The sequence below is a fragment of the Hyaena hyaena genome, unplaced genomic scaffold (genome assembly GCF_003009895.1).
Source record: "Hyaena hyaena isolate Hyena2069 unplaced genomic scaffold, ASM300989v1 scaffold_0, whole genome shotgun sequence".
NCBI lineage: Eukaryota > Metazoa > Chordata > Mammalia > Carnivora > Hyaenidae > Hyaena > Hyaena hyaena.
Window position 1 is genome coordinate 10,403,544 of NW_024080632.1, and position 27,318 is coordinate 10,430,861.

Here is a 27,318-nt window from a genome sequence, read left to right on the forward strand (position 1 = left end):
CCACAGAGGAGAGGCTAGCGCAAGGGTGAGTGTCTGGATTCTTGACGTTTTTGTTTGTTTTTTTTTTTTGCCTTTATGTGCAGTCACATTGTATCTCTTCTAACAGCTCAGTCCTAACACTTCCAATGGGAAATAAAAGCCCCAGTCAACTGACTAACTGAGGCGCCTGCCAGAAAACAAAGGCTGTTCCAGTTTGGTTTCATCCCAAACAACAATCCCAACAATCGGATATTTCCGCGGAAGCTGCAGAGAGAGAGGGCTTACCCTTGTGGGAATTCAAGCATCCGAGGGGTAAGGGATTCTAGCAACACAAACTTCTCCTGGTCCCCGTATATATGTGCCCAATTATCGTGACGATGAGGCACCAAACGGAAGCCGGACATCGGCAGGCCATCCCTAATGGCGGTATCTGGGCAAAACTGTTACACACAGCCTGGTATATTTCAGGTCAAGTCTAATTGACCTCTCCCAGGAGGGAGCCCCAGCCCCTGTGGTACCTTCACAATTTCTTGGGCAATCTGCCTCGTTTTGTTGGCATCCAAGACGATCTTGGCATCCCTCACCACAGAATAGAGCGTCCGTCCCTTACACAGGCTGAAAAGCAAAACGGAGAAGATACGTTATCGGCACTTGTTCAGATGAGAGCGACCCGCAATAGCTGTCAGATGTGGCAAGTAACAGCGGACGTGCCGCTATTGCTGGATAACAAGCCTGTGACTGCGCCTCAGCTCCGGCTCTGGGACACAGATGTGGGAGCACGTTCTTCGGGGTGTCAGGACACACACAGAACTGAACCCGGTCCAGAGGCAGGCTCCCTCTGTCCCCGGGCTGCACAGAACGAAAGCTGTGCACCAGCCGCTAACTTCTGGGGTCCTCAGACGCCACTCAGACAGCGCTCTGCCGGCCACTCGTCCCAGCTGCTCCCAGAGGCTGCTGAGGTGGGGGCGGGGCAGCGACCAGGCAAGAAATTGGTGGCTCACGTCCACCAAGTACCATCAGCCGACGATGCATTCAAGCCTTGAGACGGTTGTGTGTAAACACGGGTACTCTTCCCCTCCAAAACCAGACGCCTGTCTAGATAGAGGGGTTTTTCAAACTATTTGCAGCCTCGTTGAGTTCATTTTGAGGACCAGTGGTTTAAGATAAAGGACAAGGTGGAAAAAGAACAGTAATGCAGCGACAGTAACACCTTCTCACCGAGTTGCCTGCGTGTCCATCTGTCCATCCCGTCTACAGGGAGCTCCGTGCCCGGCATAGACAGAGTGGGCACTCAACGCATGCTCACCGAATGAGTGGAGGAATGAATGAATGAACAAACGAATGAATGACTGAATTCATTCATTCATTCTAGATGTACCACAGCATTCCCAGCCCCTAGCACCGTATCTAGCTCAGAGTATCCAGTGATGGCTGACAGAGGAAGGGATGGCATTAGCAAAGTTCATATTCTATCTTCTGTCAAAACTAAAGGCTTGAGGGGCACCTGGGTGGCTCAGTCGGTTAAGCATCAGACTTCAGCTCAGGTCATGACCTCACAGTTCATGGGTTCAAGCCCCGTGTCGGGCTCTGTGCTGACAGCTAGCTCAGAGCCTGGAGCCTGCTTCGGATTCTGTGTCTCCCTCTCTCTGACCCTCTCCTGCTCATGCTGTCTCTATCTCTCTCTCAAAAATAAATAAAAATATTTAAAAAAAACCACAAAAAACTAAAGGCTTGAATTTTTTTTTTCATCTATGATTTCGCTGCTAACACTCTTAGCTCTTCCTTTAGTATTTTTCGAGCCCTTATTATGTGCTAGACTTGGCTGAGATCGTGCAGTTGGAGCTAGACCCCAGCTCTGCTCCTTACTGTGTGTCTCTGGGTGGGTTACTTAACCCCTCTGGGCCTCAGATTCCTCAGCTATCAAAGACAGTGAGTGATATCAACCTTGTAGAATCACTGTGAGGACTGAATGAGAGAAGGAACTGAGTGCCATGCTTGGCACCTGGTGGGAAGGGTAGCATAGCGGTCAGACTCTGTGGGTTAGGATTCTGGTTTATCAGTTAGTAGCTGTGTGACCCTGGGCAGGTGAGTTAACCTCTCTGAGCCTCACTTTCACTATCTGTAAAATGGAGTCAATAGCTCCTGCCTTATGATGTGGTGAGGAGAACCCCATGAAATCAGGTGTGTAAAGGTGTGGACACCTCTCCATGCCCAGCACACAGTAAGTACTGTCCTCATGAACTGCTGGCTTTTAGGAGAGGTAGTAAGTGATCGATAAAGTGGCAAATGTGTATACACACTTGTGCAAATAGGTACTATATATTCGCACACATATGACATCTGCTTGTTCAGCCATTGTATTCCTACCTATCTACCTAGCCGCGCATCCACCCATGTGCCCATCCAAAACACTACCTATGATCTTTCACTAAGATTCATTTATTCACTTCCTTAAAAGGTGAGATTCTCAGGGTAGCTGACTCCCAGGGGGTCTGATTCATCTGTCCAAGGTTGCCCCATAAGCTGGTGGGAGGCAGCCACAGTGACTCAAGTCTGTCCCCTATTGCTGCTGTCCTGGGGGGTACATTTGCTGTGGTTACTGCAGGAGAGAGGGAGGGAGGTGGGCTGTGCAGCCAATTAAGCCATATTGACAGTTAAATATTGGGGACTGGTGGAGGCCGTGGGTGGACTCCCTCCCCTGGATGCTTGGTTCTTGAAGGGCCACCTACACTCATTACAGGCCAGAGCCCAGAAAATACTGTTCTGACAGCAGACGGCACAGCAAATAATTGCAACAGGCTTTGAGGCTCCCAGACTCTCCTTCCCAGGGTAAGTGCACACAAGTCACAGGCTTCAAATACCCAGTCCATTTCTCTCCCTGCTCACATCGTCCTTTCCAGGAGCAATTGCTAACATGTTTCCTTCTCTCACTACCCTGCGGTTTCTGGGGCTGCTGGAGTACATCCCATCGACTGGGGGGATGTAACTTCGCACAACCACAGCTCGGCACGTCTACCAAAGTGAAATAATCCACCACCAGCGGTTCCTTCCCCAAGTATATAGCCAACGGGCATGAGTACCCATATGCACCCACAGACATGCCGGAAGGTATGAGAATGTTAATAGCAGTCCACTCACAATAGCCCCATGCTGGAGCCAATCCAAGTGTTCATCAACAGAAAGATGCATCGATTGTGATTGAGCATCGGTACGATGCTATACGTACTCCCCAACTAGATCCCTGGTCCCCTGTAAGTTTAGCACACAGCCTGGCTGGAATCTTTGCTGACAGACTATCCCCTCCTCCGGACGATGCTCCGTGAAGGCAGGGTCCAGGCCTTCCTGGCCACAGCTCACTCCTATAGCACAGCAGGTCCTGAGGGCATCAGACTCGCCACACGGTGGGCTGCCTCCCATGGCCAGACGCCCCGGGGAGTGAGATCCCCAGTGCAACACCGCATCCAATAACACAGAATCCACCTCTCGGGCGTCTGCCTTCACCTTTCTCGGCTCATTCGCTTGGTGGCTTTATTTTGGGGCTCTAAGGGGCTCTGGTTGAGGGTAACAGATGGTCCCTTGGTGACGGAAGGGGGTGTTGTGCTGTCAGGTACGCCTGGTCTTAGACAAGAATATCCCTAGACCCGGCACAGGTCACCTCCTCCACCACACCTGGTCTTCTTCCTGCAGCAACCCCTGCCTAGACCGCAGAGGTGTTTAAGCACAAGTCCTGGGGCTGATGAACCTGAATGTGCACCACAGTCCCTTGGAAGAGCTTTATCAAAACAAAGATGGCTGGTCCTACCCCAAGGAATTCTGCTGAGGGTCTGGGTAGGGTGCAGAGAACTTGCATTTCCTTTTTTAAAAAATTTTTAATGGTTATTTATTTTTGAGAGAGAGAGAGCAAACATGAGCAGAGGAGGGGCAGTGAGAGAGAGAGGGAGACACAGAATCCGAAGCAGGCTCCAGGCTCTGAGCTGTCAGCACAGAGCCCGACACAGGGCTCGAACTCATGAACTGCGAGATCATACCCTGAGCCGAAGCCAGATGCTTAATCGACTGAGCCACCCAGGCGCCTGTGAGAATTTGCATTTCAAATAAGTTCACTGGTGGTGCAGGGACTCCCACTTTGCGAAGCACCCCCTCAAGATCAATCTGATTTTGCTGAGGCCCAGAGGTCATCAGGTCAGTTCACAGTCTATGTAGTGACCGCGGCACTGTGGGCAGGGTGGTATTCTGTTCTAGCGCGTGCAAGACAGGTCCAGTCCTTAATCTCAGGGGGCTGCTGACTGGCCAGGGGAGATGGCAGGCAATAAATAAGTAAACAAGCAAATAGAAAGATGTTCAGAGATGCGTAAGTGCTAAGGAGAGAATATATAGATTTACTGGACAGAGAGTGGTGGGGCTGGGGGCTTCTTTACCTAGGATAGTCAGGGTAAGCCCCTCGGGGGAGGTGACCCCCATGCCAAGAGCTGAATGAAGAAAGAAGGCAGCCGTGTGAAAATCTGGAGGAAGAGGGTTCCAGGCTGAAGGACCAGCCAGTGCAAAGGCCCTGAGGTAGGACCAGACTGGCACACTTGAGGAACACAACAGAGGCCATATGGCTAGGCTCTAGAAAACATCTCCCAGGGGCCTGCTTTTCTCCAGTGCTGATCTTCCAAATAAAAGAAACAGCTGGGTGGAAATGGTTTAGCTCTGCCTGATTTGTGTTCCCAAAGGCAGTTGCTTTCAAAGTCAGCTGTTGTTTTAAAACACTCTGCTCCGTCAGAAGGGATTTACAACCCTTTGGTTGTTCACTCCTAAGCACTCCCCACCTCTCAAAACTCAAAAACCTACTTAAGTGCCCCTTTACTTCCCCCTTCCCTTGAGCAAATAAATCACATTTCAAGCGACATGTTGTGGGCTCCCTCAAGTTCCAGCCGCAGGCAATCTCTTAACTTCCAAGTCGTTCATGAATCTAACACTGAAGATATTCAACCTGGGGACTCAGGGGCTTTTTCATAAAAAATGCCAGGTTAGCTTCCTATTAAAAATGGGAAATGCCAGAAAGCAAGTGAGAAATGCCAGCTGCCCGCCACCTGCTTAACCCGACATGCGTCCAGGAAATGAAGAGTTATCGAGTTCCATTCGGTAAGGGGTTGGTGGCAAAAGGCTCATGTCCCAGACAGACAAGAAGGAAGATGGGGACCGCCAGACACCGGAATATGCAAAGCAGGAGCCTAGCCGCCCCTGAAAGCAGGACTTACTTTTCCCTGCCGCACACTCCTTCCTTCTCCAGCCTTGATATTGCCGGGAGGCTTGGAGAAGCGGGGAGGGGAGAAGGAAGCTATGACTCCCTCTTCCTGGATCCAGTTTGGCTACGTCCAGAGGCCAAGGGTTGGCTCCTCTGGGCCCTTTAAGTACTGAGACGAGGTTGTGGCAATGAGTGATGCTATTGTCCCTGACTGTGACCTCAGGCTTTGGAGCAACTGGTGACATTCTGCTCTCCATGGTCTGGGCTTTACTGGGGTGGGAGTGCTCCAAGGGTACAGCCAGCTGGGGGAGCCTCTAGCTTCCAGGAAATGGTCCTCTGCCTCTGATCACACTGTGTGGTCTGGCCGTCATCTGAGACCTGTTCTTGACCTTGTCCAAAGACATGCCAGGACATGCTCCTTCCCTATGTATGTGTGTGTGTGTGTGTGTGTATGTGTGAGCGTGCATGTATATATACTTACATATATATTTTTATCATCTCCCAAGGGTCAGACTGTGTATCTCACTGCAATCATTCCAGAACCACCTTAATATTTTTTGTCAGATTGGCCACCTTATGTTATTTATCATTTGCTAATACTTTTTCTTTGGATACATTGCCTTGAAAAAATAAGTGTATTAAAAAAAAAACTTGTATCATTACTTTCTATCATTGCTGGGTAGAAAGCCTGAGTCTCTAGCCCCAAATAAATGTCAAAATAAGTACCGTGAAAGCCAACATGTCAAACAGAATGAAATCTTAGCTTGGCATTTGTGGCCAAATGGTCTGATTTTGAGGCCTCTTTGTTTTTAAAAAGAAGTTTAAGACAAATCAACCCTCAACAGGCACAAAAAGATCAAGATTATACCATGCATATTTTCAGACCACAACGCTATGAAACTCAAAATCAACCACAAGAAAAAATTTGGAAAGATAACTAATCCTTGGAGACTAAATACCATCCTACTAAAGAATGAATGGGCTGACCAAGAAGTTAAAGAGGAAGTTAAAAAGTACATGGAAGCCAATGAAATTGATAACACCACAGCCCAAAATCTCTGGGACGCAGCAAAGGAGGTCATAAGAGGGAAGCATATAGCAATCCAGGCCTTCCTAATGAAGGAAGAAAGGTCCCAGATGCACAACCTAACCTTGCACCTTAAAGAGCTGGAAAAAGAACAGCAAGTCAAACGCCAAACAGGAGGAGATGGGCAATAATAAGGATTAGAGCAGAAATCAATGCTATTGAAACAAAAAAACCCAAAAACCAGAAACAAAAAAACGCCCCAGTAGAACAGATCAGTGAAACCAAGAACTGGTTCTTTGAAAGAATTAACAAAATTGATAAACCCCTAGCCAGTTTGATCAAAAAGAAAAAGGAAAGGACCCAAATAAATAAAATCAAGAATGACAGAAGAGAGATTACAACCAACACAGTCGTTTAAGCGTTAGACTTCGGCTCAGGTCATGATCTCACGGTTCGTGGGTTCGAGCCCTGCGTCGGGCTCTGTGCTGACAGCTCAGAGCCTGGAGCCTGTTTTGTATTCTGTGTCTCCCTCTCTCTCTAACCCTCCCCTGCTCATGGTGTCTGTCTGTCTCTCTCAGAAATCAGTAAAAACATTTTTTAAAAAAGAGTTAACACCTATTCTTTTCAAGCTGTTTCAAAAAATAGAAATGGAAGGGAAACATCCAAACTCATTCTCTGAGGCCAGGATGACCTTGACTCCGAATCCAGACAAGGACCTCACTACAAAGGAGAACTGCAGACCAATTTCCCTGATGAACACGGATGTAAAAATCCTCAACAAGATATTAGCCAACCAGATCCAACAATACATTATTAAAAGAATTATTCACCACAGCCACGTGGGATTTATACTTGGGATGCAGGGCTGGTTCAATATCCACAAAACAATCAATGTGGTACATCACATCAATAAGAGAAAGGGCAAGAACCACATGATCGTCTCAATAGATGCAGAGAAAGCATCTGACAAAATATAGCATCGCTTCTTGATAAAAACCCTCAAGAAAGTAGGGATAGAAGGATCATACCTCACACCTCAAGATCATAAAAGTCATATACAAAAGACCCACTGCTAATATCCTCCTCAATGGGGAAAAACTGAGAGCTTTCCCCATAAGGTCAGGAACATGGCAGGGATGTCCACTCTTGCCACTGTTATTCAACATAGTACTGGAAGCCTTAGCCTCAGCAATCAGACAACACAAAGTAATAAACAACATCCAAATTGGCAAGGAGGAAGTCAAACTTTCACTCTTTGCAGATAACATGATACTCTATATGGAAAACCCAAAAGACTCCACCAAAAAACTGTTAGAATTGATCCATGAATACAGCAAAGTCGCAGGATATAAAATCAATGCACAGAAATCAGTTGCATTCCCATACACCAATAATGAAGCAACAGGAAGAGAAATCAAGGAACTGATCCCATTTAGAGTTGCACCAAAAACCATAAAAATACCTAGGAACAATCCTAACTAAAGAGGTGAAAAATCTATATACTGAAAACTATGAAAAGCTTATTAAAGAAATTGAAGAAGACACAAAAAATGGAAAAATATTCTTTGCTTATGGATTGGAAGAACAAATATTGTTAAAGTGTTGATACTTCCCAAAGCAATCTACATATTCAATGCAATTCCTATCAAAATAACACCAGCATTCTTTACAGAGCTAGAACAATCCTAAAATTTCTATGGAACCAGAAAAGACCCCAAATATCCAAAGCAATCCTGAAAAAGAAAACCGCAGCTAGAGGCACCACAATCCTGGACTTCAAGATGTATTTCAAAGCTGTAATCATCCAGACAGTATGGTACTGGCACAAAAACAAACACTCAGATCAATAGAACAGAATAGAGAACCCAGAAATGGACCCACAAACCTATGGCCAACTCATCTTTGACAAAGCAGGAGAGAATATCCAACTGGGAAAAGTGGACAGCAACATGCAGAAGAATGAATCTGGACCACTTTCTTACACCATACACAAAAATAAACTCAAAATGGATGAAAGACCTAAATGTAAGACAGGAAGCCATCAAAATCCTAGAGGAGAAAGCAGCCAAAAACCTCTTTGATCCTGGCCCCAGCCACTTCTTATTCAACACGTCTCCAGAGGCAAGGGAAACAAAAGCAAAAGTGAACTATTAGGACCTCACCAAAATAAAAACTTCTGCACAGCGAAGGAAATGATCAGCAAAACTAAAAGGCAATCGATGGAATGGGAGAAGAAATTTGCAAATGACATGTTAGACAAAGGGTTAGGATCCAAAATCTACAAAGAACTTACCAAACTCAACACCCCCAAAAAAATCTAGGGAACAAATGGGCAAAAGACATGAATAGACACTTCTCTAAAGAAGACATCCAGATGGCCAACCAACACAATGCACAATACCACTCATCATCAGAGAAATACAAATCAAAACCACAATGAGATATCACCTCACACCGGTCAGAATGGCTAACATGAACAACTCAGGCAACAACAGTCGTTGGCGAGGATGCAGAGAAAGAGGATCTCTTTTGCACTGCTGGTGGGAACGCAAACTGGCGCAGCCACTCTGGAAAACAGTGTGGAAGTTCCTCAAGAAATTAAAAATAGAACTACCTTATGACCCAGCAATGGCACTATTAGGTATTTATCCAAGGAATACAGGTGTGCCGATTTGAAGGAGCATATGCACCCCGATGTTTATAGCAGTGCTATCAACCATAGCCAAAGTATGGAAAGAGCCCAAATATCCATCGACAGATGAATGGATAAAGAAGATGTGGTGTACACATACAATGGAGTATTACTTGGCAATCAAAAAGAATGAAATCTTGCCATCTGCAACTACGTGGATGAAACTAGAGGGTATTATGCCAAGTGAAATTAGTCAGTCAAAGACAAATATCCTATGACTTCACTCATATGAGAAATTTAAGATAGAAAACAGATGAACATAAGGGAAGGGAAGAAAAATAACATGAAAACAGGGAGGAGAACAAAACAGAAGAGACTCGTAGATATGGAGAGCAAACAGAGGGTTGCTGGAGGGGTTGTGGGAGAGGGGATGGGCTACATGGGTGAGGGGCATTCAGGAATCTACTCCTGAAATCATTGTTGCACTATGTGCTAACTGACTTTGATGTAAGTTTTAAAATAAATAAATTAATTAATTAAAAAAAAAGTTTAGGGGTACCTGGGTGGCTCAGTTGGTTAAGCGTCCAATGCTTGGTTTCGGCTCAGGTCGTCATCTTGCAGTTCATTAGTTTGAGCCCTGCATTGGGCTCTCTGCTGTTAGCACAGAGCTCGCTCTGGATCCTCTGTCTCTCTCTGCCCCTCCCCCGCCTGCACATGCATTCTCTCTCTCTCTTTCTCTCTCAAATAAAGTTAAAAAAATTTTAGCAAGTCAGGGTTAAGAAGGTGTCAGATACTAGCACTAGATGGAGACTTTCTCCCTAATGTCACTAGAAGGATGGAAAGAGAATTGAAGAGGAAAAGAATGGTCGCCCCCTATGGGATTCAATGCTCCCTGGGGCCAGTGATACCTGTCTCACCCTCTGGGAAACCTGGGAGGTAATCCCTCTACCTGCAAACCCTCCCCGCCCACCAGTTATGCAATGACGTAGCACTACAGGCCAGATTTGGGCAGTGCAAGGGCCATTTCCTCACTCTGATGGAACTGACATTCTCATGGAGGAACAGATAATAGCAAACAGAATACGTGCAAGTAACAAGCAGGACAATGGAGAAACTAACATGGGTCAGGTAGAGACTAAGGGGAGAGGGGTGGGTGCCTCCATTACTAAATGGTCACGCTGGCCTCTTGGGAGGGGACACCAGGGGCCCCCTTCCCACCACATCATGCTGTCTTAGGGCAAAGACTCTGCATTCATTTCTGGCAACTTCTCACCCCGTGCCCTTGTCTCCTCTCTCCAAGAAGGGCAGACACGCCTTGTTCAGGATGATGACCATCTCCCGAAGGCTGAGCGAGGGACCGGGACAGAAGCAAAAAGTTCCCAGGGATCATCTCATTCAATGCTTCTAAGAACTCTCTAAAGTGGGTATGGTTATTCCCATTGTACAGATGGGAAACTGAGGCAGTAAGTCAGCCCAGATAGTAAGTCAGCCTGGATAGGTTCAGAATCAGAACCACTTGCAATAAAGTTTTGCCCCTTCCTGGCTGTGTGATTTCAGGCAGGCTACCGGAAACTTCTGGGAACTCGCAGTGCTTTGTGATCTGTGAGGTGGGGTGGGGAGGGAAGGGAACTGGTTATATATGAGTTTGTATGTGGCCTCTGTGTCCAGTTTGACACCGCTCTCCATTTACAGAGCTTCCTCTGACAAGGCACTGAGCTGAGCACTTCTCAGGCAGGTGCAAGGCTACAAACGAGGCAATTCATGCGCGGGAAGGTTATGTGACCTGCCCAGGGTCCCACTGTTCAGGCTCCAGATCTGAGTCAGCTCTGAAAGCACCACATCTTCCCAGGATTTTGTAGGATGCCTTGGGAAAAGATGGTTTGGCAAAGAGGACTGAACTGAACCCACTGGAGATGGCCTGACTTCTGGAAAACTTTGTCAGCTGGGCCCCGCCGAGATACCCCTCCCCCCAATCCAAGGTCAAATTCAGGGCCAGCCTGTATCTGGCCTCACTGTCTGCTCGCTGCTTCTGTCTGGGAATTCCCAGCTGCCACCCAGAGTGACGCCAGGCAGGCTGAAGAGCGCTTGGCCGTGTGAGGGGGTCTTCAGAGCTTCCTGACGTACCCTTGAGGCACCCAGCCGGCCAAGCCCAGGGGAGGGGCTCCGGAAATGCTCCTGGAGCAAATGAAGGAGCACGTGACACCTATCCCCTTCCTCCTTCCCGTCATCCACTGCAGCTGGGAGAGTGGTGTTTGGTGCCAAGGCAGACCCTTCCCTCCTGGTTTATAGCACACGACAGACCAGGTGCCAAGCCACAGCAAGTTAGTGATGAAGCATTCAGGGCACCAAGACACCACACAGACCACCAGCCCTGCCTTCCAGGGCTGCAAATGCTGAAACACATCAGTTCTTGCTGCTCCTTGACCGGACCACAGTTTTTTTTTTTTTAAAGCTCAACCAGTAAACTGAATTACCATTTTTAAAATGTATATGCAGAGGCCCTAATTTATATGCATTAAAAACCCACAGAGGACAGGCTCCAAGGTGTCGGCGGGCTTATTTCAGGTAGTGGGATTAAGAGCTTTACAAGGTTTTTTCCTTGCTGCTTATCTCTCTTTTCTAAGTTTTCTCCCAACAAACACATTGACTTTTGTCAAATGAGAGAAAAAGGGAGGGAAAAGGCATCTCTGAGTCAGAATGCAATGAAACCAGACGCACGTTTATTCTACGGACAGTTTGGAAGAGACTGAATGGGTCGCAGACTGGAAGGAAGTGCAGTGTGAACCGCATCTGTGCTCCAAGCAGCTCAGCCGCAGCCTCACTCGGATGCCTCTCTGGCTGTGACTCTTTCGAGGCAGGAAGCGTTTTTTTGTTTGTTTGTTTTTTGGTTTTTTGTGGGTGTTTGTGTGTGTATGTGTGTTTTTGTTGTTGTTTGTTGTTGTTGTTGTTTTGTGTGCCTTGTCTTCTGCACAGGGTTTAGCATGTTCCGGGGACCCGTCCTGATCTGAAAGCCCCAGGAGCAGTCACCCTGGAAAAATTCAATCCCTAATGAAGAAGGCAGAGTCAACGATCTGGTTATTTTTTACATAACTGTGTGTCTGGTAAGAGAAGGGGGGGCAGACAATGAATGGTGTGCATAACCCCACAAATTGCCATGTCCCTTCGACCCACAGGGTCCAGGTCCCGAGCAGGTGGAGGGACACGGTGAGGTGGGGAGGGGACGCAGAAGGAGGGATGGGAGAATTCTACTTTCCCAGGAGATGGAGCTCAGTGTGACACCTACCTGGCCATGATGTAAGAAAACATGTATAGAAAGTTCTAGAATTCAGGCTGTAGACCAGTGTTACAGATCACTGGGGCCACCTCCTTCATAGAAGAGATGGGGATACCAAAACACAGAGGGAAATAGATTTTCCCACAGACAGACTCGAACCCCAGGTCTGCCTGGGGCTATATTCTGTGTTGCAGCCAAGCTGCCTCCTAAGAATGATCAATACTATTCACTGAACCTTCCCACGAGTACCCTAAGGGTTTTACACAAATGATCTTATTTACAGCTGACCCTTGAACAACGCGGGGGTTGAACAGTTGCCACACACAGTTGAAAATCTGTGTGTAACTTTGACACCCTGAAAGCTTAACTGCTAACAGCCTATTGCTGACCAGAAGCCTTACTGATCATATAAACAGTCAATTAACACATATTTTCTATGTTAGATGTATTATACATATATTCTTACAAAAAGGTAAGTTAGACCAAAAAATGTGAAGAAAATCATAAAGACGATACATTTGCTGTACTGTATCTCTTGAAAAAAAATCTGTATATAAGTGAACCCACGTAGTTCAAACCGGTGTAGATCAAGGGTCAACTATAGTTGCATTCCCAACCTCAACCTTGTCAGGAGAGTAGAATTCTTATTTCACAGATGGGAAAACTGAGACTCAGGGAGGTCAAGTCATTTGCTAAGCCCCTGCAGAGAAGATCTACGAAGGAGAACCGTCTACCCTCAGTCTGACACCCACGTCTTGCTCTTAGCCACTTAGCTACATGGCCTTTTTGGGAAGTAGAAAGAACAGCATGGAGGGATGAGGGAGCCAACATTTTCCAAGCTCCTGAGACAAGCCTGTGCTCAGTTCACCTCACCAGAGCCCTATGGGGAGACTGTTCACCCTCCCACCTTCTGATGAGGAAGCAAAGGCTCCAGGAAAAGAATGACTTATCCTAGATCCTTCGTGGCCTGGTTGTGGATCCAGTTTGCCCCAAACCTGCGGCCTTTTCACTGCCTCTCCCCTTCCTTTCCTTTCCTTTTTCTTTTTCCCTTCCTCCCTTCCTCCCTTCCTCTCCTTCCTTCCTTCTTTCTTTCTTTCTCTTAAAAAAAAAAAAAAATAATGTTTGGGGCACCTGGGTGGCTCAGTCGGTTAAGCGTCTGACTTCAGCTCAGGTCATGATCTCATGGTTCGTGGGTTCGAGCCCTGCATCAGGCTCTGTGCTGACAGCTTAGAGCCTGGAGCCTGCTTAAGATTCTGTGTCTCCCTCTCTCTCTGACCCTCCCCTGCTCATGCTGTCTCTCTCTCTCAAAAATAAATAAAATATTTTAAAAAATAATGTTTATTCATTTTTGAGAGACAGCACACAAGCAGGGGAGGGTAGAGTAGCAAGGGGGTCAGAGGATCTGAAGTGGGCTCTGTGCTGACAGCAGAGAGCTTGACACGGGGCTGGAACTCACAAACCATGAGATCATGACCAGGGCCAAAGTAGGACACTCAACTGACTGAGCTACCCAAGCTCCCCTGCCTCTCTCTTTCTTGACAAAGCCTGTGGTACTGGGGCGCCCCAGCATACACCCCACTATCTCATTGTTCACACTGCTCTAGGTCAGGAGTTCACAGAGAATTTGGAAGAGCATAGGTACAATGGCCTAGTAAATACCTAGTCAATAGTGTTTTATTGGAACACGGCCACAGCCTCATTTGCAGAGTCTCTTACAGATGCTTCGTGCTATAACAGCAGAGTTGGGTCCTCCTGACAAAGACCGTATGGCAAAGCTAAAAATATTTATTGTCAGGCTCTTTACAGAAAATGTTTGTTCACCCTTGTTCTAAGAGACTGGGGTGGGGCCACAGAAATCGGGCTACTAGAACTCGACAGAGTTGAACAAATTTGAACCGTTCTTTGCATTGGGAACTGGGTGTGGTCAAGGCCAAGTGGCTTTTCCATTTGTTCAACCATTCATCTGTCCATGCATGTGAGCACCAAGGCTCCCGGCTAGGCATGGGGATACCGAATCTTGAGGACAAGGCAGACACCACACTGGACTGTCAGCCTGGGTCACAGGTGCAGGGACAGGGCTCTGTTTGGGATTCCCTCAGGCTGATGCGGGAGAAGGAGGAACTGGGTCAGCACAGATGCAAGCCAGGAATTTATCTACAAGCCTGTGCTTTGCACCAGTGGTGACGGACCGAGCTACCTCCTGGACAGGAGGAGCTCCAGTGAGAGACACAGTCGGGTCAGACATGCCATGACTCAGACACGGACACGCATGTCAAGCCTGTGTCCTGTGATCTACCCGCACGTCTGCTGCGTCTTCCTCTCCACGACCCCTGCCCGCACCCTCCTCCTGCGCCCCGCCAGAGCCTTCCCCCTGGGCGCTAGACTAGCCGACGAATGTTCATCCAGGTGAGGCGAATCCCAAATTGCTTTCGGATTCCTCCCTTACAGACCACTGGCTCGCACAGGGCCATCACGGGGGAGATGCCTGAGCCTCTGCCACCACACAGTGGGTCACCGGAGCTGCATCAAAAGCCACAGGCAGGACACGGGTCTGCGTGCTCCCGTATGTACGTGTACACTCTCGCTTCTACGGGTGCCGGCGCCCCCCTCCCCGCGTGTGTATGTTTATGTGTGCAGGAACACGTGTGTGCGCATGCAGTGGACCTGTGTATACGGGCACATGCAGGAAGTCCGTGCATGTGCACACATTTATGTGTGTGTGGCCGTGCATACGTGTGCGAGGGCGTCTTTGCATCTACATGTACGTGTATGCCTTTCTCTTGGGTATATTTTCGTGGCTGGCATTGGGGAGCCCTGCGGAACTCACCACAGCCTCTCACCTCTCAGAAAGCACTCTGTCTGCATTTCCCTTGGTCTTTGACGTGCTCCAACAGACGCATGCCTCTCTGCCCAAAAACTGCAAGTCCAGGTGCCATGGGCTGGAGGTTAATGAGGGTGGGGGTAGGGGGTGACTGTTAAAGATAGGGTTTTTCTTTTTCTTTTTTATAATATTTATTCATTTTTTTAAAAAAATATTTTTATTTCTAGGAGAGAGAGAGAGACAGCGTGAGCAGGGGAGGGTCAGAGAGAGAGGGAGTCACAGACTCTGAAACAGGTTCCAGGCTCTGAGCTGGCAGTCAGCACAGAGCCCGACGCAGGGCTCGAATCCACGAACTGCGAGATCAGGACCTAAGCGAAAGTCGGATGCTTAACTGACTAAGCCACCCAGGCGCCCCAATATTTATTCATTTTTAAGAGACAGAGAGAGAGACAGACAGACACAGCATGAGCAGGGGAGGGGCGGAAAGAGAGGGAGACACAGAATCCGAAGCAGGCTCCAGGCTCTGAGCTCTCAGCACAGAGCCTGACGTGGGGCTCGAACCCATGCACCGCGAGATCATGACCTGAGCTGGAGTCGGACGCTCAGCCGACTGAACCACCTAGACACCCCAGGATTTTTCTTTTTCAAGTGATATATGGTGCCACACTTAGATTTGGTGATGGCTGCACAATTCAGTAGATATACTAAAAAGCATAGAACCATAGGAATACTTTAAATGAGCGAGCTTTCAGAGATACATAAATAAAATCAATACAGTTGTTTACAAAAGAAAGAACATGGGGAGTTTCCAAAAGTCCCCACTCATTTCTTCCTGCTGCATGGCACAGAGGAGCCCTGGCGTGGGAAACAGGAAATCCCCCTGAATTTTCAGGCTTGTCAGTCATTCAGGGAAGGAACTTTGCCAGGTTTCCGCAACCCATGCTCTGCCAGCCAGACGTGTCCTTCGCACTGGAAGCTTTGTGGAAAAAGCCAGAACACCGAGGGGATCTAGGGTAGGCAGGATGGGCAGCACTGCTGGGGTGACCACTGGGATCGAAACGAACTACCATTTCGTTACCCCAAGAGGGATGGAGACAGATCTAGAGGCGGGGAGGTACTGGGAGGACGTCCTAGTTTTACATGTGGCGACAGCAAAAGAGAATGAAGGGGATGGAGATTGGAGTGGGGGGGGGACACGGGGGGGCAGTAGCTCTCCGCGGTTGGGAGCTCAGATCGTGCAGCTGGGCAGAACAGAGTTCTGCATCCAGCCCAGGCACTCTTAAGCTTTTTGGCAGGTTGCTGAAAATAAATGCAGATATAGGCAAACCAGAATCTGCCTCTTGGGTCTGGGGGGACTAAGTTAGAAAATGTGCCCAGAAGAGCCAATGCCGTGTGTTGACTCAGTTCTGTTCTGTGGTGCTCCCTCTAGGACCCACCGGACACCACACTGCCCAGTCTCTTTGCAGTTATGCAGCACGAGGTGACTGGTTCTGGCCAACGACAGGTGACCTCTGTCACTTTCCGGTTGGGATGCTGAGAAATGCATCTATAATCTCTCTTTAAGATGTTTTGAGAGAGAGAGAGAGAGAGAGAGAGAATCTCAAGCAGGTCCAACACTCAGCATGGAGCCTGACCCAAGGCTGGATCCCATGACCCTGGGATCATGACCTGAGCCAAATTCAAGAATTGGACGTTTAACCCATTTTGTCACCCAGGCGCCCCTATAATCTGTTTAAATAGGACAGAGCCACAGATTGGAATATCCTGGATCCCTGAGTGACTGCATGGAAGATAGCCCTCCTGGAACATTGCCGAGCCTACAGCAAACCTATGAGAGAGAGAGAGACAGACAGAGACAGAGTGCAAGAGGGGGAGGAACAGAGAGAGAGGGAGACACAGAATCTGAAGCAGGCTCCAGGCTCTGAGCTGTCAGCACAGAGCCCGACGCGGGGCTCAAACTCATGAACTGTGAGTTCATGAGACCTGAGCCAAAGCTGGATGCTAACCACCTGAGCCACTCCAGGTGCCCCAGAATAAATTTTCTGAATAAGCCATGAAGATTTCAGGGTCTCCTGTCACTGCTGCATGAACCTATCCTCTCCTGACTACAGCTCCTGGTTAATACACAACTGAAAGAAGGGGAAGGCTTGCAGGTGCGGGTATTAAATGAATTCGGGTTTCCCAGAACAGAGGATCGGCACCCCCAGCCCCCAACAGCACAGAATCACATCATAACGATACGAGGCAGGGCATTGGAAGTGCATGAAAGAGACAGACAACAGCAACATGAAAATAAGATACTCTGTCCAGGGTCACGCTTCCACAGGAAACATCACCAGGGAAACCGGTGTCTGGGATGCGAGCTGTGTCCTCGGTGGTGCTGAAGAAGCACGGCTCTCTTCCTCCAGCCTGCGGACACCTCAGATTTGTATGTCATTGGACAGCGCAGTGGGTTCAAAGAAGCAGAGGCAAATGAGAATCTGTGCTTGGGGAGATTCAATTTCATGTTTTTGTTAATAGCTTTCTCCTGCTTCTCACAGATAGAAAGCAAGTCACCCCAGGGATGTGACCTTACCTCTCAATCATTTAAAAACAGAAAATAAATGTCCAGAGAGATTAAACACACAGGTTCTGTGCCCTGAGAGGTGGCCATGTGACAATGTTGCATCTTCATGGGAAAGATGAAAATTCCATGTAATCCTATTACCAAGATTTCCATTAGTCACCAAGCCTCACCTTGGTAATCGGTTTCAATTCAAAGTCCTGTCATTCCCCCAAAACCCAATTTAGGAGGTGCACGAACAAAATGTAAGTCTGCGCTGATTTCTCAGAAATGGGCAAAAATTGTCACTCAAGTTCATTTGGGGTTCTTCCCCCCCCCACCCCTTTAAGCTCTTAACTCCAGGGCACCAATAGAATTCCTTCCCAATATTCACTGGCGATTCTTGCCCTCTCAGGCTGGCTTAAATCTCTAGCTTCTATCTACAAAGCTCCGAGGGCAAAAAGGCAGGGATTTTAACACACGAGGGCCCCCAGGCCTTGGGGATGCCCTGGGGAGGCTGATGGGAGGGGATGTCCAGGCGGGGCGGGGAGCGGGGGGGTGCTGGGATGGATACAGAGAGGGCGAGGGCTCGCTCTCCACAGCTCAGGGCCAGAGCTCAGACATGGCAGCCTCCACACCATCCTGCGAATGAGGCTATCAATTGCATGGCCGTGAGCAGCCACGAGTGGGTGGGTGTACTTGGCTCCATTGAAGAGGGAAGAAATGGAGGTCCAGGGTTTCACTCAAACCTCTGGCCAGCACCAGGGGGTGATACCACCCCCTTCCCCTAAAACCAGAGCCCAGACATTCTACTCCCATGTCTTTGTGAGTTTCATCAGCCCTCCTCAGACCCCTGCTTAAGCAGAGTTGTGCTCTTGTTGCTTACCCCTCACCCCCAGGGGAGCCCCCAGACAAGGAACGAAACTTCCCGGAGCTTGCTTATAGACTGAATGTCTGTGTCCACCCCAAAATTCCTGTGGAAACCTAGTCCCCAAGGTGATGGTATTTGGGGAGCTTTGGGAGGTGGTTAGGTCATCATGATGAAGCCCTCGCAAATGGGATGAATGCCCTTATAAAGGAGACCCCAGAGAATGCCCTTGCCTCTTCCACGGTGTGGGGTAGACAGACATCTATGAGCCAACAAGCAGGCTCTCACTTAACAGTGCATCTGCCAGCACTTTGATCTTGGACTTCCCAGCCTCCAGAACTGTGGGGAATAATTATCAGTATTACTCATCCTATGGTATTTTGTTACAGCGGCCCAAATGAACAAAGACTGAGCTGATCTGTAAAAAGGTGATGAATGATCACATTCACCTCCACGGATGGCTGTGAGCATTCACTGTCACAAAGTAGTATTCAATAATCTGCTCGGCACAGCGCCCAGCACATGCTAAGGCTCAGTAACTATCTACTCTTATTATTACGGTTACTCACCCCTGAAGGTCAAGATACTTACACTTTGGGACCTTCCATACACCCCCTACCCTGTTGGGCACCATTCATGCCAATCCAACTGAATTCCATACTTTTCCAAATGTGGCATCTTCTTTCTCCCACATTCTTGTTTTTGTCCTTACTGTCCCCTCAACCAAGAACACCCTTCCTGCATCTCCCGCTTCCAAAACGTCTGAGTCATCAGGAAATAGCCCATCTCTCCTCTCCATGGGGTCTCATCACACCTTGCCCACATCCATGCTTCCACTATTCCTACCTGGTATAATGCTGAGTTTCTTGTCCGTGCTGGCTGGCCAGCTGGCTGGACAGGTGAGCGAATGAACACATATGTGAATTACTGACAAAGCCATTTTTGAAAATTTCGACTGGGGACATAGGTTTTGAATGTCTGTGACTGGGAAGGCGCCTTCAGAGTTGACGCACACGCCCCCATATTGGGCCAACAAGACATCATCTCTATCAAAATTAGAAACTAAATGTCAAGGCTCTCAGATGTGATTTCACAAATTATTCAACCAGGCAGCCCAGAAGAATTAGACTATGGATTTTATTGGTTCTCTATATCATAGGGAAATACTTTCTTTGGAAGCCTGAAAATGACATTTCTCTTCCCAGCCAATATCCTCCTCTCTCCCACTTAGCAGACGCTGTTTGTTTGTTTGTTTCCTGACTTGTCAGTTTCAGGTTATAATTTCCATCCTTGTTTGGTGCATGCGTAGGAGGGTCTGTTTGCTTCAGAGATTCACAAATACTATTCTCTTGGTGTCTGAAGAGCCCTGTGTTGTCCACAAGCCCATCTGTCATCTCCCAATGCATCTTCAAAAACCACACAGGAGATGGGAGAAGAGAAGGTGTGGGGGCCTTTCCCAGAGAAACGCAGACAAGAGACTCAGATTCTCTTTTGCAAGGGAAGCACCTGGACAGAGGCCCAGAGACAGCCCGTGGGCTTCAGCGTGAATGGACAGGCTCAGGCGCTTCTCAGTCGAGTAACAGAGGCATGTTATTTAGCCTCTCTGAGCCTCCACTTCCTTATCTGCAAAGTAAGGGTGATGCTCCCGTCCTCATGAGTTGTCAAAGAAATGGCCCGATGTGAACCTGCCTCTACCACTACATGTGGCTTTATCTTCCTGAGCCTCCGTTTATTTCATCCATAAGCTGGGTGTGATGAACGGAACTCACTGTATTGAAAATTAAACACTTCATCTGAAGAGCTTACCGCTGTCCCTGGCACATACAGAGTCCCAACAAAAATACAGCTCTTCCTTATAAGGATGAAACACCGTAACGGCGCCTTCATTTCCTTTCTCCCTTGAAGTAACCACCCAAAGACTGTCTGCTTTCAAACAACAGACCAGTGACGCTCTCCTGGGTCCCAGGCTGAGTGCTAGACTCCGGGGTTGGTCACAGGGCTCCGGGAGATAATCCAGGACCGCCTGGGATTTCTGGTCTAATGGAGGAGGCAGATGTGAAAACACCCTCCATCCCCAGCCCAGTCCACAAATGTGAGGATGCGCACAGAGGAGGAAGCAGAGCCAGCTGCGTGGGGCAAGGGGCGGCTGCAGAAGAGGTTTCCAGAAGAGGTGCAGAGAAGGCAAAGGGGGAAAGCACCAGCCATCATTCAGACATCATCCCAATATCCTCTGGACATTGGGGCCCAAGGAGAGTCACCCCTCTGCCCCCGCTGCTGCCAGGAAGTTCTTAGAGTCCTTCTTGTATGATGAACCCCAACGCTCTCTCACTGGCTTCCTCCTTCCCCACTCCCCTCCTCTAATCTACTCTGCACACAGCAGGGAAATAAGCTTTGTGAATGACTCAAAAGGGAAATCACATTATGAGCCCCGTCCACCACCCTGATAAAAATCCTTCTAGAGTCGTCCATAGCAAAACGATGAAACCTTGTCCAGTGGGACTTGGCCCCAACCTACTGCCACTCTGGCCTCTCAATGTAACACTTGTCCCTTGTTGTTGTTGTTGTTGTTTTTTAATGTTTAATGTTTTATTTATTTCTGAGAGAGAGGCAGTGTGAGCAGGGGAGGGCCAGAGATAGAGGGAGATATAGAATCCGAAGCAGGCTCCAGGCTCTGAGCTGTCAGCACACAGCCCGACGCAGGACTCACACCCCCGGAGGGACTGTGCAATCATGATCTGAGCCGAAGTCGGACGCTTAATGAGCCAAAGTCGGACACTTAACCGACTGACCCACCCAGACGCCCTGACGCTTGTCCCTTGTAACCAGCGGAAGTCAGCCTGAGATGGCTGAGGGCACTGAGGCAGTTATTCATCGTGGGGACTTCTAGAGCCAAACACGCAGTCACCTTCCTAGAGGCAAGCACCTGAGTGACACATCAGTGATGACCAGGGCAGTGCCTAAATCCACGGGAGAAGAACTGCCAGGTTTCACATCTGGGTGACTCAGGGAATGGCCAACTCTTCTGAAGGAGGCAGTAAGGTCTCTCTGTCTTAAGACAGACAGACAGGTGGGCAAAGTCTTGGCCAGAGCTGAGTTCCCAAGTCACATCACACTAGGTCAAGGCCATCAGACAGTCACTGTGGTAGAATAGCTAAAATCCAGCATATTCCAAGGGATATGCATGCTACCTGGAAGCTAATATTCATTCATTCATTCATTCATTCATTCATTCGAGTATTTACTGAGCACCTGCTATGGTGTCAGCTGCGGTTTTAGGTTAGCAGACAGGTTAAAAGGAAACACCATTACCCTCATGGAACTTAACATTTTGGCAGGGGGAGAAAAATAAAAACAGACAAACGAATTAGGAATATATTAATGAGAACAATGGCAACAGCTAACACCTAGACACGTCCTGTGCTCTTCTGAGCATCTGAATATTTTGCATATTTTAATTCTCAACAACTGTCTGATGGGGTGGGTCCTGTACTATCCTCATTGTACAGGTGAAGAGAGTACGGGCACAGAGAGGGGTGGTAACTTGCCCAAGGATGCACGGCTAAGTGATAGAGAGAAGTTTCGGGTCTGTTCAATCTCCAAGAAAAACAGGATGGCATGAGCACTCCCCATGTGCACTGCTCTACAGCTTTCATTGGCATCACCACCTTGGATCTTCCACATAATCCTGTGTATTTTCCTCAGCCCCATTTTACAGGGAGGAGACTGAGGCTCAGAGAAGGGAAGCGACTGCCTGAGCGCATGCAGCACTAAGTCAGGGAGCCTGGACCAGAACCCAGGTCTCTACAAATGCTCTTCAAAAGACAAGGTGTGAGAAGGGCCTCTTTGATTTGGTGGAAGCTGAAAGATCGCAGGCATGTGCCTAACCACCGGGGTGGGACCGCCATGCTCATTAGCGGTCTCCTCCCCAACTCCCAGTGCAGAGGCTCAAGCCTGGCTGCTGGGCTCGATGCCCAGCCTTCCTGCCTCCTCCTTAGATGTCACTTACCTTGGGTCTTTCATTTGTAAAATGGGACTAACGGTCATACCTACTTCAGAAGGGCAGCTATAAGATGGCCCCAAATCATTTGTTCAAGTAAAGGGTTTAGCAGAGCCGTGATACCTGGGAAGCACTCAATCAATTCCAATTCTCCTTACTGCTGTTCTTCCCAGCCTTCTGGGAAGAAACTTTGGCGGCTCTTTGGAAACTGAGAATTTTGTCCCTTAACTCTGTCTCGGGGAAACCCAAATGCCACTTGCAGCTGGCATTTTATTAGCCACCCCCGAACAGGTGACAACAGTGATGTTAGCTACCAATGATCAAGCCCAGACTGTGCTGTGGGCATCAAAGAAATGTACTTTACCTGCATCGGCACGTTTACTCTTCGCAATGACTCTGATAACTAAGACATATTCTGCCCTTTTGAGGGAATGAATATAGCAGCCAGGAAGTTAAGCCTCTAAGATTCCTGTCCCGATGCTTTCCTGATTTAGGGACAGAGGGAGAAGTCTGACATGGCTCATTTGGGAATTGTACAGTGGTTCCTAATCCAGGCTCCATAACAGAATTACCTGGAGGGGTTGGATGAAATGACACCACAGAACATTTGGATCAGGACCTTTTGGGGGTGGAGGAGGCCTGACATCATTTGTTGAAAATCAAATTTTAAAAAAGTCTCCAGTTAGGGGTACCTGGGTGGCTTGGTCAGTTGAGCATCCGACTTTTGATTTCGGCTTGGGTCATGATCTCACGGTCAAGAGATCGAGCCCCACGTTGGGCTCTACTCAGTGCATGGGGCCTGCTTGGGATTCTCTCTCTCCCTCTCTCTCTCTGACCCTCACCCATTCCCATGCGCTTGCACTCTCTCTCAAAATAAATAAACATTAAAAAAATTTTTTTTAATGTTTTTATTTTTTCCTGAGAGAGGGACCGTGTGAGTGTGTGTGGGGGGGTGGTGTCAGAGAGAGAGGGAGACACAAAATCTGAAGTAGGCTCTAGGCTCTGAGCTAGCTGTCAGCACAGAGCCCAATGCAGGGCTCAAACCCACAAACCGTGAGATCATGACCTGAGCCGAAGTCGGACGCTTAACGGACTGAGCCACCAGGGCACCCCTAAAAATTTTTTTTAAAGCTTTCCAGGTAATCCTAATATTACCCCAAGGTTCAGAATTATCAGGAAAACTGAAACCACTCATTTTAACTCAATAAAGGGAAAAAAAGCCCTCATTTTCATTGACATCCATCCGAAAAAGTATCTGCCCCTTCATATCTATTTTGAATTTTTTGTTGTTGTTATTTACAAAACACTCTCATCTTCCCAGTTTAATCTATTGCTTGAAACATCTCTGTGGGATAGGGATTACTGTGCCCATTCTACAGATACGGAAGTAGAGGATCCAACACCATCCAGCATCCAGATGGAAAACTAGGTGTCCTGACATCAAGTCCAAGAGGAAGTCCTTAATGAAAGGACCAGAGATCTTTAAAACGTTTAAAGACAGTGATGGTCCTTCATGTCACATAGCGGAAGGAGCTCAAGGGATCTGGTTTTGACACTTGACCCCCCATAGATATTCTTACTAGGGGTGACTGAAGGCTTTTACGGCCATACTGAATTGGCAACACAGAGCCAACAGTCAAGTCTGGACTGGATGAGACAGGGAAGGTGGGGGGAGATATGTTCTTTAGAGAAAGGCCACTTAGAGATAAAGTGAACGCTTCTGGAATTGCAAGGCAGGAACCATTAAGGCCAGCGGGTGTCCGTCTGTCCCCAGCAGCTCCATCTGCCTGTAGACAGTGATTGTGCCAAGGCGCTTCCTCTGCTTGGTTTTCTTGAGTGGGTTAAATCTACCCCCTGTGATCTTGTTTGAACTGATTTGCTTAGCAAACTCTTTCTCTATAAATAATGAATAAGTAAACTCCAGCCTGCCACTGACAAATTATTACAAGTTGAGAGTTAATGGGGTGTAAAGTAGGCAAGGAACAACCCTGCCTTTGGTTTCCTTCCCCACCACCAACCTTTGGAAAATGTGCCAAGCCACCTCCGAGCCTACTAAATCGGCCCCTTCTCCCCCCACCCCCGCTACCCCAAATCGCCCTCTTCCTCCATGTATTTCCAAGGTCGCAGCTTCCAAGCTCATCAGCGTATAATTCCACAAAAATTAGAACCAAAGGCAAGAAAACAGGAGGCAGAGGTGATTCTGAGACTTCTGGCCTTCCCCCTGTTTTGTTTTTGTTTGTTTGTTTGGGTGGTCCATTTTCTTTTGCTCTCCGGGACTGTGACACCCATAGTTCATTTGCATGGACGTGCAGTCTTTCACAACTCCCATCTAGAGATGTTTCCCTATCCTGCTCTGCCGTCTTGGTTTGCTACAAGGAGGTGGCTTTAATTGTGACACACTGTCTGACTCCATCAGGTCTCAGAAGGAAAGCTCCAAGTAGCTCATTTCCAGCACCTATTAGTGCCTCGTGGGGTCTCAACTATTTGCTGAATGGCTAGATGGTGAGATCATTACGCGAGTGGGTGGACGGGCACATGGTTAGGTGGAAGGGGGGAGGATGAGTTAGTAGGAGGAGGGGTACCTGAGCAGGTGGATGTTGGACGGATGGATGTGAAAGACAGGTGAATGTTAGATGGCTGGGGAGAAAGTGGGGTGGTGCATGTTGTGTGGGTATATCTGTAAAGTGGAGTAGGGGGTATGATATGGATAGATGAATTGACAAGAAGATGGATGGATGGATGGATGGATGGATGGATGGATGAATGGATGGACAGATGGACGGATGGATGGACGGATGGATGGACAGATGGATGAACTGATGAGAAGATGGATGGATGGATGGATGGATGGACGGATGGATGGATGGATGGATGGACGGATGGATGGATGGATGGATGGACGGATGGATGGACAGATGGATGAACTGATGAGAAGATGGATGGATGGATGGATGGACGGATGGATGGATGGATGGATGAACTGATGAGAAGATGGATAGATGGATGGATGGATGGATGGATGGATGGATGGATGGACAGATGGTGAGTGGTCATTCACTCCTAAGGGTCCAGTTTAGGCCAACCAGCCTGTGAGGGAGGTAAATGACCCAGATAATGATGAAGTAGGTAATGTTACAATCATTCTACAAACAACCAAACTGAGAGCCAGAAAGGTTGAAGGGTTGTCTAAAGTCACAGAAGTAGTACTTGAGCTCCTGACTCCTTCCTTTCCATACCCTTTTGTTGCCACATTCAGCATGTGATGACGGAAGGCCCATCCCTCCAGATGCCCTGCACACAGCACCCGTTTCCCACCTCTATATTCTGTAGCTGGAGAGATAAGCCCCAGGGATTTTCCAGAACCAAGGTTGAAAGCTGGAGAGGAAGAGGGGGGCAGGGAAGCCAGAGGAGGCAGAGTTCCCACAGGAGGAAGGGCTGTGAGGCCAGCTGAGCCCGAGAAACAGGGGTTCATTAACAAGAAAGACTAATAATCCACTGGGCGAAGGCGGAGCATCTCTGGTTCTGAGAGCCTGTCACAGGCCTCAGTGATCAACAGGCACTCCAGACAAGTCCACTGAGAATCCTTGATCTGTGTCCAGAGTGTCCCGAAATGCTGCCCTAATAACTGCCATGGAGTGACGGGCCTCAGCTGGGGAAATTCGGAAATGGGCGGGACCCCTTCTCTGCCTTTGAAGATACTGGTCTATCCCCTGCTCGGTGCTCCTTCGGGTCTTTTGAACACTTGGGAGAAACAGAACCCTCTTTCGAAGAGGACGGGGAGATGGACCTTTTGATTAAAGGCAAGAACAACTTCTCAGCCACAGGACTCTGTTTCTGTCAAAAGGAGATGACAGCTGGGGAGAGGTGGCCCTGCTTCTCATCAGTTGGTCACGGCACAGAGATGGTCACTGCCCAGGAGGCCACTGAAGGGCTGGAGCCCCAAGAAGGGGAAGCTGACTGCCGCACCCCTCAGCTGCAGCCCCAACTTGAACCTCGGGTCCCTGCCACCTGCCAATTCAACCAGAAAATTCTCCCCGATGAAGTGCTTGTTATACCTGCTTTGACCACAGCAGACAGGTCAGATTCCAGCTCCACTGGTCCCAAAGTACCAACCTCACCCGCTAGTTGGGAAAAGTCCAAGTGCTTAGAATAACGCCACATGCGCAGTCTACGCTTTGTAAGCTGTTATTGTTATTACGTGATTTTTTAAGTTATCCCACATGTCTCTAGCTCTGGCCATTTTATGATGGGTTTTCAGTCTTGCCATTCCATTTGCTCCTCCTAGCCGCCCAGGGAAACATACACTGTTATCCCCACTTTATAGATGATGACGTGGAGCCTCAGAGAGGTGAAGTGATTTGTCCAAGGGCACACAGCCAGCATGTGACCAAGCTAGAATATCCATCCAGGACTCCTAACTCCACATCCAGTGTCGCTCCTACTGCAGCGCAGGACAGCGTTGTACTCACATCACCTCCCTTGGGTACCCACGACACCGGGCTACTTAGCAACAATCACTGCAATGACAAGAATTGCCAGTACTTACATAGCACTTGATATTAACCTTAAAAATAAAACTGCCAGTTATTTTATGAGAAAACACAGGTTTATCTGAGAACGGCAGAGGATTGCAACCCCATATAAGCAAGCTGTGGCAAAAGCATAGGCCAAGACCAACAAACAAGAGAGAGGAACATTATTTTATGGAGAAGGAAGAGGAAGTTGGGAGGGGCAGTTTGGAAAGGAAAGTTCACAGGAAAAAAAAAGTTCAGGGTGATGACAGTTTCTCATCAGCTGAGTTCCAGAGCAGTCGATCTTGTAGGAGAAACAATGCACATCTTTTCCCTGCCTGGAATTAAGGATTCTTTCCTATTGAGATACTTCTGTTAGGGGTCTGCAATTGACAATTCTTCCTGTCGTTGACATGGGGTGGTAAGCTCCCCCTTCC

General features: G+C 48.2%; 1 protein-coding gene across 1 annotated transcript in view; it reads right to left on the reverse strand.

Moving 5' to 3' along the window:
- Positions 1-27,318, reverse strand: part of KSR2 (kinase suppressor of ras 2) — a 420,995-nt gene that overhangs the window by 12,394 nt on the left and 381,283 nt on the right. The window contains exon 15 of the mRNA XM_039236742.1: positions 498-594. Coding sequence (XP_039092673.1) covers positions 498-594 — 97 coding nt within the window. The remainder of the gene's footprint in view (positions 1-497; positions 595-27,318) is intronic.